This window comes from Acanthochromis polyacanthus, chromosome 1 (genome assembly GCF_021347895.1).
Source record: "Acanthochromis polyacanthus isolate Apoly-LR-REF ecotype Palm Island chromosome 1, KAUST_Apoly_ChrSc, whole genome shotgun sequence".
In the NCBI taxonomy this organism is placed as follows: Eukaryota; Metazoa; Chordata; class Actinopteri; family Pomacentridae; genus Acanthochromis; species Acanthochromis polyacanthus.
The window spans coordinates 32,214,287-32,233,622 of record NC_067113.1 but is presented as its reverse complement, the minus strand read 5'-3'; the positions used below and the strand labels follow the sequence as shown (position 1 = coordinate 32,233,622).

At 37.5% G+C, this 19,336-nt stretch overlaps 1 protein-coding gene across 5 annotated transcripts in view; it reads left to right on the top strand.

Moving 5' to 3' along the window:
- The window catches only part of slc4a11 (solute carrier family 4 member 11), a 173,151-nt gene that overhangs the window by 95,618 nt on the left and 58,197 nt on the right, over positions 1-19,336 (top strand). For all 5 annotated transcript variants that reach the window (XM_051952307.1, XM_051952375.1, XM_051952453.1 and 2 more), the window contains exons 4-5: positions 4,759-4,802; positions 10,291-10,519. In XM_051952307.1, coding sequence (XP_051808267.1) covers positions 4,759-4,802; positions 10,291-10,519 — 273 coding nt within the window. The remainder of the gene's footprint in view (positions 1-4,758; positions 4,803-10,290; positions 10,520-19,336) is intronic.

The following is a 19,336-nucleotide window of genomic DNA, read 5'->3' as shown; positions in this document are numbered from 1 at the left end:
TTTACAAAATTGTAATATTTGCTTTTTTTTAACTTAGATATTTGTTTCATTTCAAATAATGGCAAATATCTGTAAAACACTGATAAATTTTACTGAACTAAATACCTTAAAAACTCGTAATTTTACTCTTAAAAGTTGTACAATGTAAGAGTTGTCATTTCATAAAAATACGTATTGTTTAATGTGGATATTATTTAGAGTTTTAGCCCATATTTAAACACTTAACATATGAAATAATACTGTTGTGACTATACAAGTTACTGTCAGGTATTTAATATAACAGGGAAATATGTAAAATAACAGTAAATGTGACCTCCACGTCCAGTTTCCCCTGAATGCACCCCTCCTCTACTCCACTAACACTTGTGGCTTCCTGAATATTAATAATTAGCGTCTGTGGTGATCAAATGAGGCATCAAGAAGGAAAACAGTGGCGTGTCACATGTTCTAATCCCTGAATGTCTCCTGGATTACCGTAAACCACGCCGTGCACGGAGACGTTCCAGAGGCCATTAGACGGAGGTGATCGCCGGGGACGAGCTAATCTCACATGAATGTATGAATATCTGCTGCCGCCTGACAGCAATTAGAGCCTCGGCTGCCTCCCTCCTCCGGGAGCGGATCAACCCGGCCGTGAGCTTTTTGACTGTGGGGCTTTGATGAGCCAAATCCACTGCACACGACACGTGCCCCCTGCCATCGCCGAGGCTTTGTTTCTTTATTTCCTGCTTCCTCCCCAGCCGCCTGCAGGTTTTTCATGAAGGTGTTCCTCCGATCAAAGCTCCTCCTCTGCAAACACTTGTCGCTGTATTATTGATATCCTGATCTCCCAACACGGTCTCACGGGGATTCGTGAAACTGTTACGTAAATTTTTTGTTTCTTTTTCGTGCGCACCAACACGATTTCGTCATGTTTTTCGTGCCGCTCACCACGAAATGTTTTTCGTGTTGCTCACAACGAAACCCGCTGTGGTAATCACAGCTGAAAGTGGTTTATACCAGCGGATTCATGACGATCTAAGCTGTCCATCGGCGTATACTGCTTGTGTGATCGCGTTTGCGGCCGCCGGCCGCCGGACATTCTTGAAATTCCTATGCAAATTGGGAAAAAAAAAAAAAAAAAAAAAAAAAAAAAAAAAAAAAAAAAGGTAAGTGTACCACCGGGTTATGGTTATGGTTAGGGTTATGGTTAGGGACGATGTCATGCAAAATATAGCGTTGGATTCGCCATGGTTTTACATTAAAAATATAATACACACATTCGTTTGAAATACGTTCTGGGTGGCACGAAAAGTCCGCCGTTTAAAATACATTGGTGCGCATTTCGTGGTGAGCGGCACGAAAAACATGACGAAATCGTGTTGGTGCGCACGAAACCGAAACTAAAACTTACGTGACAGTTTCACGAATCCTCGTGAGATCGGGCTGGATCTCCTGGAGGCTTATTGGCTTGTTGAAGAAGGAGGCCGCTGGAGGGAGGAGTCTGATTGATTTGCATGCAGCAGAGGAGGGAAGCCCACGGTAACCTGATAACGTCCTCCCAGCTGGGAACGGACAGGACGCCGTTACGTAACGGAGGATGTTTTCTGACAGGCAGCAGGCGTCTGACGGACAGCAGATTAAAGGACCCAAAGGTGGTGGAGGACATGGTGGAGAAATCAAGTTCCCTTTATTCGTCTCCGGATTGTTAACCCACCTGCAGGTCAAATTGACCTGTTTTAAAGCTTGAAAATGTGGAAAAAAATGTATATTTTTGCAGTGAAAGTTTTCACATTTTCAACATTTTTAGGAAATTTTTTGGTGCAAAAAAAAGAAACATTAAAAAAAATGTTTCTTTAAGAACATTCAGGAAAAAATCAACCAAAATCCAGCAAGAATGGCTGGATTTGGTTGATTTTTTTCTCCTCAATGTTGTTAAGGAAAAAATTAGAATTTTCACTATGTATGGAATCATTTTTACTCATTTTTGAGAATATTTAGAAGAGTTTTGTTGCCACATTTGTTGGATTTTTTTTTAAATAAAACTTTTAAGGGAAACTTTTGAGGAATTGGAATTTTCTTCCTGAAGGTTTTGCAAATTTTCAGAAATTTGCAGAATTCTTTGCTGAATTATTATTATTATTATTATTTAGAATTTTCACTGATATAAATGGAATGACTTTAGATTTTTTAGGATTTTTTTGAAGATTTTTATTCATTTAAAAAAAAATTATTATATTTTTCAAATAAATTTTGTCTTTTCATATTCAGCTGCATTGTTTTTAAAACTCTACCAAATTATACCTTTACAAATAAAATAAAATACAATTTTACCCACTTTTTTAAAGAAACAGTTTGTTTTTTATTATTTTGTCTTTTTATGGTCAAGTAAATTGATAATAAAACTCTGCCAATTAAAAGAGATAAAAAATATAGTAGAATTTATGAATAAACACACATTTTCTCTGAAAAACATGAAATAATTAATTTTTAAAAATTCCTTTTGTCTTTTTGTAATCAACAGCATTGTTTTGAAATCCTACAGGTAAAGTAAAATATTAGAACACACATGTATTTCCTCCCATTAACGTGTAATAAAATATGATTTAAATATAAATTCTATCAGAGGAGGAAAGCCCGCGGTATCCTAACGTCCTCCCTGCAGTAAGCGGCCAGAGCTGGGTTACATAACGCTTCTATGATTATATATTGTTTTCCAACATAAAAGCTTCTTCTTCCATTTCCTTTTTTCCCCCCCAACACTGGGAAAATCCAAACCTTTGTACTTTATCTAAAGCGCTCTCCTCGGCTCCACAGACGTGTGCATTAAAACCTTATCAGCGCTGAATTTCCAATCCCTGTTCAATGGGCGCATTTGGAGACCTGCCTCTTGACATTTTCATCACTTCTAGAGGAAGGATCTACTTACTGCTGATTTCAGAACTCCCCTCAGTTGCTAATGAACGGTCTGTTTGCCGGGAAAAAAATGCTTTTAAATGCAAATACGGAACATTATCGGAGCAGATTTGCATGGAAGCGTGGGCTGCTGAGGAAACGCCGGTGTTTTGTAGGAAGTCGTGGGTCCCTAAAGGCGCTGACCTTGAATCACATGGTTCAAGTCCGCTTTCAACTCGTGTCATTCTCCGTCTCTGTCCCTCCGTCGTTTCTCGTCATTCCCTCTCTGCAGGATCTCTAATAAATACACGAAAACGCCTCAGAAGATTGTAGTCATTGCGTTTGAAAATGCACAAGCTGCGACAGTCGGGATCAGAGACGGTTGCGAGGCCAGCGGGTCCAAGAGGGCCGAAATGTTCTAAAAAAAAAAGATTCAATTTATGCACTATATGTAGAACTATCAAAGATCTGCCTCATACTTTCTCCTTCTGTGACCAGAAATACATGAACTCCTCTGGTAATGTAATAAAAAATACCTCCTGTGAGCCTCAGCAGATCTTCTGTGATCTTTTTTCTGGTCAAAATTTGGTTGTTGGAACAAAAATGCAACAATTTAAATGCATTTCAATGTAAAACGGACTTTAAATGCAGCGACACTAGAAAGACATATTAGCTAACAGGACATTAAGTGTGTTTAATTAAATGGTGTCACATTAAAACAGGTAGCTAAAGCTGAGTTTGTATTTAGAAATGTAGCGTGTTGGTTTTTTTTTCATAAAACCAATAATGTGAGCAAAATGACTCAAATCCTGTTTGATATGAAAAGAAAACTCATTTTCCATGACTAATCTACGATAGAAAGTTGTACAATAGAACAACATTTACACACAAAACCAACACAATGCCAACACAAACAAGGACAACACACACATTAACGAACACAACGGACACTCTGATGAACACAAACCAACACAACACACATAAAACCAGCACAACACACACATTAATGAATGCAACAGACACGCTAGTCAAAACAACACACAATAACCAACACAATAACCAACACAACACACACATTAACGAATGCAACAGACACGCTAGTCAACACAACACACACTAACCAACACAATAACCAACACAACACACACAAAAACCAACACAACAGAAACACTAATCAACACAAAACCTGCCCAACACACACAAAACCGGTGCAACACACACACAAGCCAACAAAAACCATCACAAAAAACAAGCAAAATCACCAACGCTTGTCTTATATTGCTTGTAATTTGCCTCATTTTTTCTTTATCCATTTCTTGATGTCCAACCGAGTACGGATTTCGTGCCACCTCCTGTGAATACGTGTGCTGGCGTGACAATAAAGAACTTTGAATCCTTGAATGTTACAGATCCAGATGGGTGACAAGTTAAAGGAAAAGCCTGAAGCCTTTAGAATGAGGGAATCTGGTCGCTCTGTTATGCCGTTGGGGGCATTTTTCTGGCGTCCATTTGTCCCATTGGACTGAAGAATTGAAGGGTCACTGCAGATCAATACAAAGTTCTTTTGACTGATTATCTTCATCCTCTCATGACACATTTCCATCCTTAGGGGAGTGATCTCTTCCATGATTGCAATGCCGTCATCCGTAACGCACATAGGACCTCTGAAAGGTCTCATAAGTGTGAAAATAATGTAAATAAAATGTTAGAAATTAGACTTATCTCTCCAGTAGCGTTGGAAAGACTTCAATAGGAAGCTGTATTGAAAGGGTTCTGGTGGCGACTTGGTTGGTTTTTCCTTTAATTTTTCTGCTGTCTAGGTGTGAAATCCATCATGGTGCACTTTAAATGTCTAACTCTACCTTTTGTTTGGTTTTTCCTCAGATGCTGATGACTCTGGTTGTGTGTTACTGAACACGTCAAGGAGGGTAAGCATGAATATTCATCCACTAATCCATTATTTTGGTGGAAAAAACATGATTTTGGGCAGCTAAATGACAATAATTCATATATTACCTTCACTGTGAAGGAAATCTGATTTGGTAACAAGCTTTAAAAAGAGGAACAAACCACAAAAAGAGAAGTTGCAAGGCATCCAATATGCTCGTGACAGACTTTGGCAGTGGCTCTATTAGAAGCTGATGCATACTTATGAGGGAAAGCTTTCACAGCGATCACCGTCACCAGCCTGTAGATTAGAGAAGAAGGTGGTGAAATGTCAAAGTTTACCGACTGCTGATTGTGTGTGGAGGCGGAGAAATGATTTTTAATTGGAGTTAGAGGGTTAAACAGAAGATTAAAGACGAAAAAAAAGGGGCTATTCTAGTGAATGACGTTGACTTCCTTGGCTAGATTTGCTGCAAGATTTGGTCCTGAGTCATTCGATAGCGAGAATCGTCCAATGCTGAGCCCAGATTTTACATTTATTCTTCTACTTTTTAATGAACACTGGAAGCACAGAGATTTGTAAAAGCCGTGTAAGATTGGTTTGACACCTGAATATGTGTCGTCGGAGTGAATCGCTCGTCCTAAAAAGCTGCTGTTTATCGTTTAACGCCACTCCAAGTTATTGTGTTTTTTTTGCAACGGCAGCGTTCCAAAAGCAAACCGTCTACATTAAGTCTAAGTATACGTGAACGATGCTGCTACGGATGGGAAATCACATCACCGTCATCACTGTTTGCTGACGCAGTTTGGGGATATTAAGAACTGCTGGGCGGCTGTGGGGTTTGTGGGTAATAATAAAACATCTGTGACGGTATTGCCTGTTTGATGATCCCGTAGGTTTGATGGCTCGCCCGAGGTCCTGTGTGAGTTTACCGTTCATGTATCGATGCGTCATCCTTCTGGCATCTTAATTGACTTTGTTTATGAACAAACGCCTCGCATTAGGGCCACAACTTTTTGTTCTTGTTGCACGGTGAGACCAGAGTACCAACAACAGGAGCGGGGCGTTGTAAGTTTATTTTCAAACCACTTATGTTGGTAAAGCATATAGATGATTATATTTTAATGTCTTTATTCATTAAGTTGATTCACCGAGTGAAACCGTGCCTCAAAATGTATGGTTTTAAATTAAGTCTGTGATTCTAATATGAAACAGTTCCGTGAATATCTTCTGACTGTCTATTACACTGTAAAAAAAATAGAATATTCCAACATCTTGAGCACCAAAACTACTGTAAAATTTAAGAAAATAGCTCATTAAAAAATGCCAAAATGAGTTTTTAGTCAATGAAACACAGCTGCTAGCTTTAACTTTGACGAATATGTATTTTTTTCATTTTTTAAATGTTTTTTTACGCATTTTGAAACTATGCAATTACTTGTAGTTTTGTATTTACGATTATTTTTGATAAGAAATTTCTTTTAAATGCACGTTAGATGTGTAAGTTTATAGTCTATTTTTTAATTCCGTAAAATGAACAAAATAAAAAATCTGCAAATGCAAATTATTATTTAACAGAAGAAAAAAATATGCAAATTACAGATTAAAATTGGAAAAAAAATTATTTTGCACCATATTTTTTTAGTGACTGATGTCTACTCAAGCCACAAAAATATTTTACATGTCAGCCGTAAAAACAAAAGCTATACAAACAAACAAACAAACAACAACAACAAACATGTTTACATTAAAAAGATCGGTATTTTTGTAAATTGTAAATTATTCTTTTACAGTGTTTGACTATAAAATTACATTGTTTTTTTTTAAAACTCTATTTAAGTCAGAAAGTCAGAAAAAAATAATTTGCAATTATTTAAAAAACAAAAACAAACTTAAGGACTGAAAAATGGGAGATATTTTTAAGGCGGTATTTTCTAGATATTTTGTGTTTTGTTCAATTACAGAGAACATTTAGTAAAATCAGACAGAAATATATATTTTTTGTCACATACAAAAAATAGTCCAAAACTGTACATCGTCACATCAAAATCTGTATTTTTTTTAACAAATATTTGTTTTTCAAAATAATTTTTAACAATATTAATATTATCATTTTTAAATTTGTGACAATAAGTTACACTGTTATACTATATTATAAGAGCTAAAAATATAATTATTTTACAGATATTTCCACTGTTTCTGCATTTTCTGAACATTACAATATTAGCATTTTGCTACCAGATTTTCATTTCATTTCATTTTTGTTTTTACGATTCTTATTTATTATTGTTTACAGTGTACCTAATCATGCTGCCTAGCTGAACACCAGCAGTTTTTCTCCAGAATCCCGGCCTCCACCTCTCACGTTTCCTCTAAACCAGCCGGTAGATCCCATCAGTGCTTCGGGCCTTTTGTCTGCTGCTTCAGAAATGAGAAACTGCTGCTTGCTAATTCTGCCCGGAGACCAGAGCGGAGGAACGCAGGAACATACTTTATTAGCATATCGTGTACCCAAGTCATAATTTAAATCACTTAGCGGAGTGTTTTAAAAACCAATAGCGCAGCGAAGAAACCTTTAATGCTTCCTGTAGCCTCCGGACTCGGTCAGCTCGCTGCATTTTAGATCGTTTAAAGCTTTCTGGGGCTTGGACAGAAAAAAGAGAATTAGAGGAGCTGCTCTGTGGGAGGATTCCTGGAATGATGAAGGATCATTTTGCTGCTGTGTCTGATGTGTGGACCAAAATTCAAATAGGATTTAAAACTCAAGAACTAAGTTTGTGCTTCGTTTGTCTCCATGCAGAGCGTCTGCAGCACTATGTGTCTGATATCTATTTCTATTTATCTCACTATGATCCTTACAGATGGTGTAGTTTAGTGCATCAGGATGATTTTTCCACAGGAGCAAAACAAAGCATCAGTGATTATAAAACATGTTTCTGGATGTGCGACAAGCATCTCTAGTGCTGGAGATAAATGGATGTTTCTGGTTCAAGGAGTTTAAAGCAACACTAGGAGGAAGTTAATTTAAACTTTTTTTTTAAACTTCAAAAACAAAAACCTAATATTCCCTGGAAAATGGAAGGCAGAAAATAGCTAATTTAAAAACAAAATAAAACAGCAATTTTCCGTAATTAAAACACAATTGCTAACTTTAATATTAAATAATGTTTATTTTATTTTACTTTTGGGCTGTTTGATGTTTAACAAAGTATATTTACATGGTTTAAAAATATGCCAATATTTTAATAGTTACTGTAATATAACAATTAAATATTTAATGTAAGAAATCTTGTAAAAAATATTTTAAAAATAGGTGTGACAGCTTAAAACTATACATTTTTACAGATATTTGTCATTATTTGAGAATTTTTATCTATTTTTTATTTTATTTATAATATTATACAAAATAATTGCCAATAATTGTCAGTGTTTTGGAGAAAAATACAATAAATTAAAATAAAATAAATCTTGTTATTATTTTATATTTCTAATACAAATTATTTCTTATGCAAAAACAATTACAAAAATAAGAATGACTTTATTATTATTATTGTGATTATTATCATCATCATTATTGTATGAATCTAGATGTTGATTGTAAAAAAAAAAAAATAGGACAAAGCTGGATAAAAAATGTTTGCATCAAAATCTGTGTTTTTCTAAATAATGACACTTTTCCCCTCCAATTACAGTGTTTTCTTGTCTTTAGATGGAATTAATTTGATATTATTTGAAAAAATATTACCTAAATAAAAAATACTAAATAATATTTTTAACCGTTGCTGCTTTTTTTTATTTTCTCTGTTTTGTTAAATTGACTTAAAAAAATAACAAAAAACTACAACAAAAACACTGAAAAATATACATAGATATCTGGATGAAAAATCTGTATTTATACAAATAATGACACTTCTTCCCTCAATGCTTGACTGCAAAATTGCATGATTTTTCTGGTCTTCAAATCTAATTTTTTTTACAGATATATGCCGTCATCATCACAAATCATATTCTTTTTTTCTCCTAATATGTGACCATAAAATAAATAAAGAGATATAAATAAAATGGATGTTTCTGGTTTTAGGAGTTTAAAGCTTTAGACCCCACATTTTACCCCGTATGAGCAGAAATGCTTTCAACACAAAGCCAAATGAAATCAAACTGTACAGAAATAACTCCAAAGACTCTGGACTCGTGACTTTCTTCTCGGTGTTTGTTTTATTTTCAAAAGAACAGCAGGAAATCCACTCGTCTTCAGGGCTTCTGTCAATCAGGCGATCGATGGAGCCGAGGACTGGTGGGTGTCGGGGCTCTTAATCGAGCTGTGTTCGTCCGTCCGTCGATTCATTTGTCTTTAGGTGATTCTCAGAAGCCGCTGGTACGATTTAAATTAACTCTGGAGGGATGAAGTGCATGCGCTCAGTGGTCTGCTCTTTGAGAAACGGCTCAGGGGGGGTGGTTCGGAGAAAAAGTTCATATTTCTGGAGCGCTTTTACACTTTAAATCAGTGAGGGGTTTTGCAGGAAGTAAAATAACTGACCTGAGATGAGATTTTTGATCAGGAATTAATCAGGAATGGAACCAAAAAAAACAGCTAATTAGAGTGAATTTACAGTCAGGTTTAATACAAAAACAAAATGAGACACATTTCGTATTCAGAAAATGCATAGCAGTCCTACAAAATGCAATATTCTAGACATTTTGGCTTTCAGAACAAAATACAGACAATAACAGACCAAACTCCGACAAAGATAGAGACCAAAAAAAAAACACCAAACTAAACCGAGTATTTTCCCTGAATCCAGCTCTGCAGACAAACTGGAGTAGATGCAATTTCACAGTGTGTTCCAGTCTTTAAAATTACTCTGCTCTTGTCATATTTTCACTCATTTTCCGCTGCAATATAAAGTCCTTCAGCTCTATGGAAACAGAACAAGCATGACTAGTCGCAGAGAGATGTTCTCTGTGCAGCACGACCAACGTATAAAGCCATAAATCATTTAAAAAATGAGTTTCTTGGATTTTTTACTCTGCAAATATGTACAAAACCTGTAATCTAGTTGCCACAGTGGTAATGATGAAGTTGTCGCTACTATAGATATCCTACTCTTTATGTTTTTATTGTGATGTAACTGTTGGTCTCACCTGAGTCACTTCTAGCTTCTTGGCTGTGCAGAGGATTGCAGAATTTTTCCTTTTTTACAGAATCTGGTTCACGCAATCAGTGGAATTTTTGGCAATTTTTAAAAATAAGACTTGTAGAAAAAGGCGATTTTGATTAAATATAATGATTTTAGGCTCAGATTTGGTTTAGTTTCCAAATGTGATGTCAGGTCACAGATGAGTGGCTGTCAGAAAGTTAGAAATCTGATTATTCTGGCTTCTCTCACAGTTTCTAGCTCTGGTAAATGGTGTCATTTTGGTGATTTTTGTAGAGATAAGACGTCTTTCAAAGCCGCCTGCAGGATTTATTGGTTCAGAAGGTTGAAGCTATCTCAGCCTTTGAAAGGAAATCGATCTTCTCCCCGCAGTATGTGAAGCTGATGAACTTTGAGGAGGAGGTCCGGGCTCACCGCGACCTGGACGGCTTCTTGGCGAGGGCCAGCATCCTGTTGGACGAGACGGCCGCCTCCCTGGACGACGTTCTGAAGAGGATGCTGCACCACGTGGGCCAGGACAGCCACGTGTCCGAGCCCGCCTGCAACTTCGAGGAGGTGATGAGCATGCTTTTCACAGACGCAGGGGCTCAGGAGGTCAACGGTAAGCGAGCGCACGCCGTCCAGCATGCACGTTACACGAAGCCGAGCGGCAATGTTAAAGCATCTATGCACTCACAGATACACAATAAGGCAGACAGAGAGCCGAGGCTTCCTGCCGTCAGACCAAGACCACACAACATCTGACACCTGACCTAAAAACATCTGACGTCTGCACATGTCAACACTGACCTGAGAAGCAGCTTCACCTCGGGCTCGGCAGCAGAATTGTCAGATAGACTTGAAGAATGGTTCAAGAAGCTTTTAAAAACCCAAAGGAAAGTTTGTGATGTCTGAAGCGAGGCTGTCAATCTGCCCCACAGCTTCTTCTTCTTCTTCTTCTTTTTTCTTTTCCAGCGGACACACAGGGAACTCGATGTGCTGGAAACCAAATGCGTACACAAGCTCAAAACTAACAAAAATCATTCTGAATGTGTGCTACTTCTTTTCATCTTTCCATCAGGAGTTCAGTGTTTTTCAGAAATGCTTTTGAGATTATTCTGTCAACCTACGTGCTTTTTTTTTTTTTTAAAGAAACCCCTTATAGGCATATTTGCATGTTTTTAATTTTATTGTTTGGCTTCTACTAAACATGTTTACATGATTTAATGTTCAAAAAACACTCTATTCTTCTCCTATTGTGCATTGCAACAGCATTTCTTCTCACCTTTTGTCTTAAATGCTTCATTTTAACTCCTGATTGTTTAAAGGTCCCCTCTTTAAAAGCCCAGTCTGCTCCACACAAGTGAAATGTCATTGGTCTCTGTGCCTTATCCGCAAATCTGTGAGTATCGGGACGCAACTCTTCCAGAAGCAGCTTTAGCAAGGAATTAGCTAGCAAAACTAGCCGTCAGGGAAGCGTTATGCAAATGTGTTACATGACGACATAGATAAGTAAGAGAAGAAAAGCCTCGGCCTCAAGCGAAGCGATTCAGGAAAAGGGAAACCATAAAGTACCCTTTAAATCAGTTAACCTTTCAGGGAATGAAGAGAAGTGCATTTTCAGACTGCAAATTTAAGTATATGGATGCAGCTTTAGCAAGGAAATAACCCAAGACAGCTGTGCAGTTTTATTTTGTAAATTTGTCACATGGTGACAGAGAAGCAACAGAAGAAAAACCTCAACCTCAAACGAGACGTTTCAGGCAGCAAAAATACCTCCATTTTTGTATGGAGTTTGTTAGTTTGCAGACATTTTAGTTGCACGAAAAAGCAGTGATATAATATAAGAAAGAAAGGGGGAAAACACAAAAAGCAGAATACGGCTTTTTAAATCAAGGAGCCATTTTGATTTATTATTACAGGGGGAAAAAGACTCCAGATGTAAGTATAGGGATGTAGCTTTAGCAAAAGTAGCTCTAGTGAAGAAATAATGCAAGAAAACTATGCATTTTTTCTTTAAACTAGTCACAAAGCAGCATTATACAAAAGCAGCTATATAACACCTGCCATAAAGGGGAAAAACACAAAAGCAGAATAAGGGCTCTTTAAATAAGTTAAATATTGTGATTTAATATTTCAGGGAAGAAGGGCTAGAGCATTCTCAGACAGCAGATAAAAGTATGTGGATGTAGCTTTAATGCAAGGAAGCTGTGCATTTCTTGTTTTAGTGGGGGTTAAAATAGCCACCACATGAGTGTCATGTAAACGTGTTATATGATGACAGTAACAGAATAAAGGCCTGCATGTCAAATGAAGCATTTCAGGAAAGTCAGAGTTTTCTCCTTTAGCGTGGACTTTGTTAGTTTGCAGACTCTTTAGTTGAGCAGAAACACACAAAAGGAAAACCTCAAAAAGCAGAAATGGGCTCTTTAAGTCAGCTAAGCATTTTTATTTAATTCAGGGAATAAAAAGAAGTATATTTTCAGACTGCAGATGTACGTATAGGAGAGCAGCTTCAGCAAAAGTAACTCTAGAAAGGAAATAATGTGAGAAAACTACAATTTTTGGGCCAAATTAGCAATTAAACAGACGTTATGTACACCCTATCAAAAGTTTTGAGACGGGTTCTAATTTATTTGAATAAGAAAGTGTCTCAAAACTTTTGACAGGGGGTGTAAATGTGTCACATGATGATGTCGATAAGTAACAGAATAAAAGCCTAGATGTCAAACAAGATGTTTCAGGCAGGTGAGAAGCGAAAATGCCTCCCTTTTGTGTTAGTTTTCAGATCTTTAAGTTGTACAAAAAAGCAGCCCAATAACACAGTAAAGGAAAGACAAAACCCCAAAAAGCAAAATATGGGTTCTTTAAACCAGCTAAACATTTTTGATGTAATTCAGGAAGTAAAAATAAGTATATTTTCAGACTGTAGATAAAATGTAGCTTAAGGAAAAGTAGCTTTAGCAAGAAAATATTGCGAGGAAGCTGAACATTTTCTAGTTTTAGGATAGTCCCAACTAGCTGCTAAGCAGACGTTATACAAATGCGTCACACGATGACATAAATACGTAACAGAATTAAGGCCTGAATGTCGAACGAGATGTTTCAGGCAGGTGAGGAGCAAAAATACCTCCTTTTTGTGTGGAATTTGTTAGTTTACAGACCTTTAAAATGCACAAAACACAGCTCAATAGCACAGTAAAGGAAAGGGAAAACCCCAAAAAGCAGAATATGGGCTCTTTAAATCAGTTACATTTTAATTTAATATTCCAGGGAATAAAGGAGAGTGCATTTTCAGAATCTAGAATTAATTGATTTTCACTCATTATTACTGAAATATAATAACTTTTAGGCTGCAGATGCATGCATATTTACTACAGATAAAATCTGTGTAAAAGTGTGTAAAATGTAAAGTTTTTCGTGCTCCTTACGTTCCACTAATGCATGCAGTCACTTCCGAGACGTTCTGTAGTTTCTGCAGGTTCGGAGCCCATTTGTCAGCTCACAGATCCCAGTCACATTAGCCGAGTCCCTTCAGCACAGGTCCTTTCCTCAGCAAAGCCTCTCGGTTAAGGCGAATCTCCTCAGCCCATTAGAGCAAGAGAAATCCGCCCTCTTACGTAACCGCATGCAGCCATTGTTCAAGCTTTTTTTTTATCTGCTGCAAGCTGCACCGAATAATTGTTTGGCAAATGAAAGTTTCCTGCTCGTTAATGTGACACATGCGAACTGTAAAATGTTTGCAGGGGATTTAACGGCGTGCAGACACAGGAATAAACATAAGCAGGGTTTCTTCCTCTCGCTGTGGGAGCATGTGGAGGTAATGGCAGAGTGAGGCTGCCTGTCATGGACTCGCTGTCCGGTGTTTTCCTGTCTGGCTGGGCTGAAGCCTCGGTTGTTGGTGGTTAGTCAGAGGTGGGAGGCTTTCGACGCTCGGCCTGCACAGCCGCCGCTGACAGATCCGCAAGGCGATAATTGACTTCTGTCATCGATCACTCACTTAGCTTTTCAAATGGCTCTCCGAGACTCTCAAGCTGCGCAGGCTGCTGCTACTCGACTGTTTCTACTCCCAGAATATCACACGAAGAGGCTAAAGAAGAGGCTTTTTATTTTCCCCCTCCCCGCTTTGTGGCTGCCATCTTTGCGAAAAGGAATCAATGAGGAGGTTCTGGTGAATTTGAAGTTGCACCAAAATGCAAATAGGAAGTCAAAAAGTCTTAGTTTATACATGAAAGACACTATTAAATTACACAAATTCTTTGTGCAGGAGAAATTTTAAAGAAGTTAGACTTGAAAATATGTTGATTTCAGTTCCCTTTAACTGTTTACTTTTATTTTGAAATAGGATAATAGTAGACCAGAATAAGGGGGATAATTTAATGAGTTCTTTTGAATTTGAAGTTGCACAAAATATGCACAGAGAAATCAATGATTTCTTATTTAATGCATCCATTAAAAGCACTTTCAATGCTCTACATATAACTTATTGTAATTAAGATGTGCTAATTACTAGCCAGTGTGCGTTGTGTGCAAAGTTACTCATTAACTAAAGATTATGAGTAACTTGTGCTGAGTTGTGCAACCAAAGCTTCTGTTCTCTGAGGAAATGCATCAGCTGCAGCAGGAGAAACAGAATTATGATAATGGACCAGAATACAGAGGATGATGTGACAATTCTACAATTATGTAACAAGTAAAAACGATTTGCAATTGGAAGCATGCAAATTAAATTATGAGTTGTCTGTGCAGGAAAAATGATAAAGAAATTGGCTTATGTTGTAAAATGTGCATCACAAATCCTGCTTTCCAAGTAGTCTGTGGATTTCAGTTACCAATTACTCTTATATTTATATTTTTAAGCAGGATTATGATACTCTACTTTTATTTTGAAATAGAATGATAATAAACTCCTTTATTCTGTTTGAAATAGCTTGTTAATAGAGGCAGATTTTTTTTTTTTACTGTAGGATAATGAAACAATTCTACAATTTACGCAACAAAAACCAATTGTGCAATTATGCAAAAAGAAATGAAGATATTATTATTTTATGCATACAGGAAAAGCATTTTATTGCTTTGAATATAATTTTTCTTTGTTAATTATTGGTGAGTTTGCAGCCTTATTAAAGTTACTGTTTAAAGATAAAATGGGCATAGTTATGATTTTTTTTAATTTTCAGACATGCAAATGAGCTGCAGATGCAATTAAACTGCTTGTGCATGAAAAACAATAATGGAAAAAAATGGTTTTGACTGTAAAATAGGCATCACAAAGCCAGTGCTTTGAAGTCATTTGCGGATTTAGGTCACTTTTTACTCTGATATTTGCATTTTGAAATCGGATTATAATGCAGTCTTTACTTTTATTTTGAAATAGGGTGATAATAGACCAGAATAAGGGGAGGATAATGTGACAATTCTACAACTATGCAACAAATAAAAACATTTTCAACATGCACATGAGCTGCAGATGCTATTAAACCGCTTGTGGATGAAAAATAATAAAGAAAAAGTAGTTTTGAACGTAAATCGTTTTTAGATTTGAGTCACCGGTTACCATTTTGAAATACGACTTTAATAGACTCTTTACTTTTATTTTGAAAGATAATGATACTAGACTAGATTATGGTGAGGATAATGTGACAATTCTATGATTATGCAACAAATAAAACGGACAAAGATTTGCAGTCTGAACCATGCAAATCAGCAGCAGATGCTATCAAATTATACAAGTTGTTTGTGCAAGAAATTAGTTTTGATTGTAAATTCGGCAAAAAAAAAAACAGCTTTCAAAGTCGTTTACAGAGCCGAGTCACCGTTTACTCTTTAATTTACGTTTTGCACTATGAATTACCTCAAACGGCGCATTTGCAGTTTTGCAATCCGAGTTCGAATTCGCACGTGAGTCGTTCGTGTCGGCGCCGAAGGGGAGGGGGACGAACAAAGGCTCTTCCCGGGGGAATACATTCATATCGCGCGTAAGTATGTTATCGACGGGACACATCTCTTCAGGTATTAATTTCTGCCGTATCTGCGCCCGCTCTGCCACAGTGGGGTATTACAGCTGGGCGAGCAGGACCGGCTCATTTGGAGTGTAATACTGTACAGCTGCGAGATAAAGAGAACAGGGGCGAGATTATAACAGGCTCTGAAAGGAGGGGAGAATTACAGAAATGAAAAAAAAGAAGAAGATGAAAGCCCACAGAGATAATTAGTCCAACTTGTACAGAGGAGTCGATTTTTTGGAGGCCAACTTCTTTTTTTTTTCTCTGGCGTCTTGGGATTCGGCGATGGAGAGCAGAGGAATAACACTGCAGCTGATGCAAACACACGCGCCATAATATCCTATATTTCTAATTGAAAGCCTCTAAAGCAATAAACGCTTCCAGGAGGATGACGAGCAGCTGCCACAGAATGACTAATTGCCAGTGTTTTGACTAACGATGCATTGTGTAATTGTGTTTTCCTTCTTCTTCCTCAGCGCTGTTTGCCACGACTGTACCGTAATTTCTGCCCTAAATTGCTGTCACCTTTGATCGATCTCGCCGGCTCTCCACTTTGCCTCAATTTGCATAATCCTCTTGTGTGTTTTTTTTCTCTTTCCTTCCTTGCCAACTCGAATCAAAACCGCAAAAACATATTTATGATTTTAAATATGAAGAGTGAGGATAGGAGTTCCTTCTGAAAACAGGAGTAAATAGAGAGTTAAGCTCAGAATCAGTCATCCCTGCGCCACATTTGGACTTATAGAAGCTTTTTTTGTTTGAATTAGAGGTTTATTCAGGCTGGAAATGACATAAAAAGGGAGAAATGACAGTAAGACATTGAGTTAGAGATGTTAATGGAACACTTTTAGCTATTTTCTCTCTCGTTTTTGCTACAGATCCGTTCATTTGATCGACTGTAAAGCCCCTACAACAAGTTTTCTTCATGTCTCCACTGGGATTTTCTTCCTCTCCTCTGTTGTGATGCTTCAGGTCTTTAAAGTTGAAGGTTTTCTTGTTGTCACTCTGGTCTTTTCTAAAGACTCAATAAGATTCAAGTGCAGACTTTGTTTTGTCAGCTACGTTTCATGTCATCGTCTTGTTGGAAGGTCCAATGCAGCCAGAGACCAACTTTCTCTGCACATTTTCTGATGTTTTCCCGCAGAATCTGCTGGAAAAAAACCCCAAAAACTTCTCATTTCTGCCACCATTGTTGACCTTGAAGATGGTGTTCTTGGGGTTTCATGCGTCTCCTTTCTGTTTCCAAGCAAAAACCCTCATCCTTGCGTCCAGAAAAACGCACAAACCTCATAACCAGAAGCTTCTTCTTCACCCGTTTGCGTCTTCCTCCATGTAGACGAGCCTTTATCAGTTTCCTCCTTGACTTTTTGTTCTGTAGCTGCTCACATTCATGAGAATATCCTTCCTGCCGATCCCTGAATTTGTCTTGCCGGTGCAGGACCCACTTTTAGTTTCCCACCTCGCTCTTTGAGCTTTTTCTCTCAGCGTGGAACACCTTGTACTTTTTCTGCTTTGCACCGTGTCCACTTGAAAACACTTGAATATGTTTTTTTTTCAAATCTTTTCCTGCTTCGTGAGCAGATACAATGTGTAGCTCGCTGTTGGTGATGAAAACTAACAGCGGCACACTTTGGTTTTAACCGTGACTAGCAAATAAGTGACTACAGAGCTGCTGAAATGTTGGTTTATAGTGTGTTAGAACACTATGGGGGCATTGTAGAAATCACCAGGATCAGTTTAAATGACATGAAAGCTGCTTTCTCAAAAGTTTAAACGAGTACGAATAGTTCTAGACGTGGCATTTTGTTGACAAAAAGATGATTAACCTCTTTAATGTCATGTTTTACCATTGTTTGTCTCCTTTATGTGTCATTTCCAAGCAAAAGAAACCTATTAGCAACCTAAAAAATCATTATAAATCAAAATTTGGCATAAAAATGAATCACTTGAGGCTTATCTATACAACCATCGCTGTATATTTTGTGAGTTTTGCAACCCACGAAGCCATTAAGATCTCAGACAGCCTCTTTAATGAATCCACATGGCCATCTGTTGATCTGTGTTGGAGCATATTTTGTGCAGATAAATGTGTTTTCCTTGACAGCAGGTATAACAACATACCACAGGCTGTATCTTTTAAACGTTCACAGGAGGATTGAAGGTTTTCCCAGCTCACAGAAGATGAGAATCAACAACTACCACCAATTTAGAACCACAGATTACATTAACATGCGTGTTTTTGGATGCAACGTCTGCTCAAAACTGTCCTGAACTGAGCTCGTTGGCTTTAACCATGACTTGCAAATAAGTGACTAGAGAACTGATGCATCAGCTGTTGTTGGTTTGTAGTGTATTAGAATACTGTGGAGCATTGTAGAAATCACCAGAATCAATTTAAATGGCATGAAGGCTGCTTTTTCAGCAGTTTTAAAGGGGTACAAATAGTTCTAGACTCGGCATTTTCTTGACAAAAGTCATGATTAACCTCTTTAATGTCATGTTTTACCATCGTTTGTCTCCTTTATGTGTCATTTCCAAGCAAATGAAACCTAAAAAATCATTATAAATCAAAATTTGGCATGAAAATGAATCACTTGAGGCTTAACTATACAACCATCGCTGTATATTTTGTGAGTTTTGCAACCCACGAAGCCATTAAGATCTCAGACAGCCTCTTTAATGAATCCACATGGCCATCTGTTGATCTGTTTTGGAGCATATTTTGCGCAGATAAATGTGTTTTCCTTGACAGCAGGTATAACAACATACCACAGGCTGTATCTTTTAAACGTTCACAGGAGGATTGAAGGTTTTCCCAGCTCACAGAAGATGAGAATCAACAACTACGACCAATTTAGAACCGCAGATTACATTAACATGCGTGTTTTTGGATGCAAACTCCACTCAGAAACGTCTTAACTATGCCTCTTGGTTTCACAGTAATCCTCTCCTGGCTGGTTTCGCATTCTGCTGGACGGATCGGAATACTAAAAAAATTAATTCGAACTCTTTTCTTGTGGAAAAAAAAAACCCGCACATGTCATTTTTTCCCCTCTCCTTGATACCTTCATTCATTGACGTCTTCTGGTTTTCTCTCATATAACTACTATCGCTGATAAAATCCAATTTTTGGTAATAGCCTGTAGACGGTAATCAAGATAAGATCTCTCTGTGCCCAACAAAGACGAGACATTGAGGGATTTTCTCTGGAAAATGATATTTAATATGCATGAGGTAAAGGAGGGCAGGAAATGAAGCTTCTGTTCGGCGGAGATATTTATGTGCGTGCCTGCTAACCACAGAATCGGTCTTTACATGTGTGTCGGTTTGTCTGAAACCTGAGGAAACTGCTCGTCTGTTGATCAGAAAAAGGTGACTGAACTCACTCTCTTGTTTCTCCTCTTGTGTGTTTTTTTAATTTCTTCTCCCCCCCT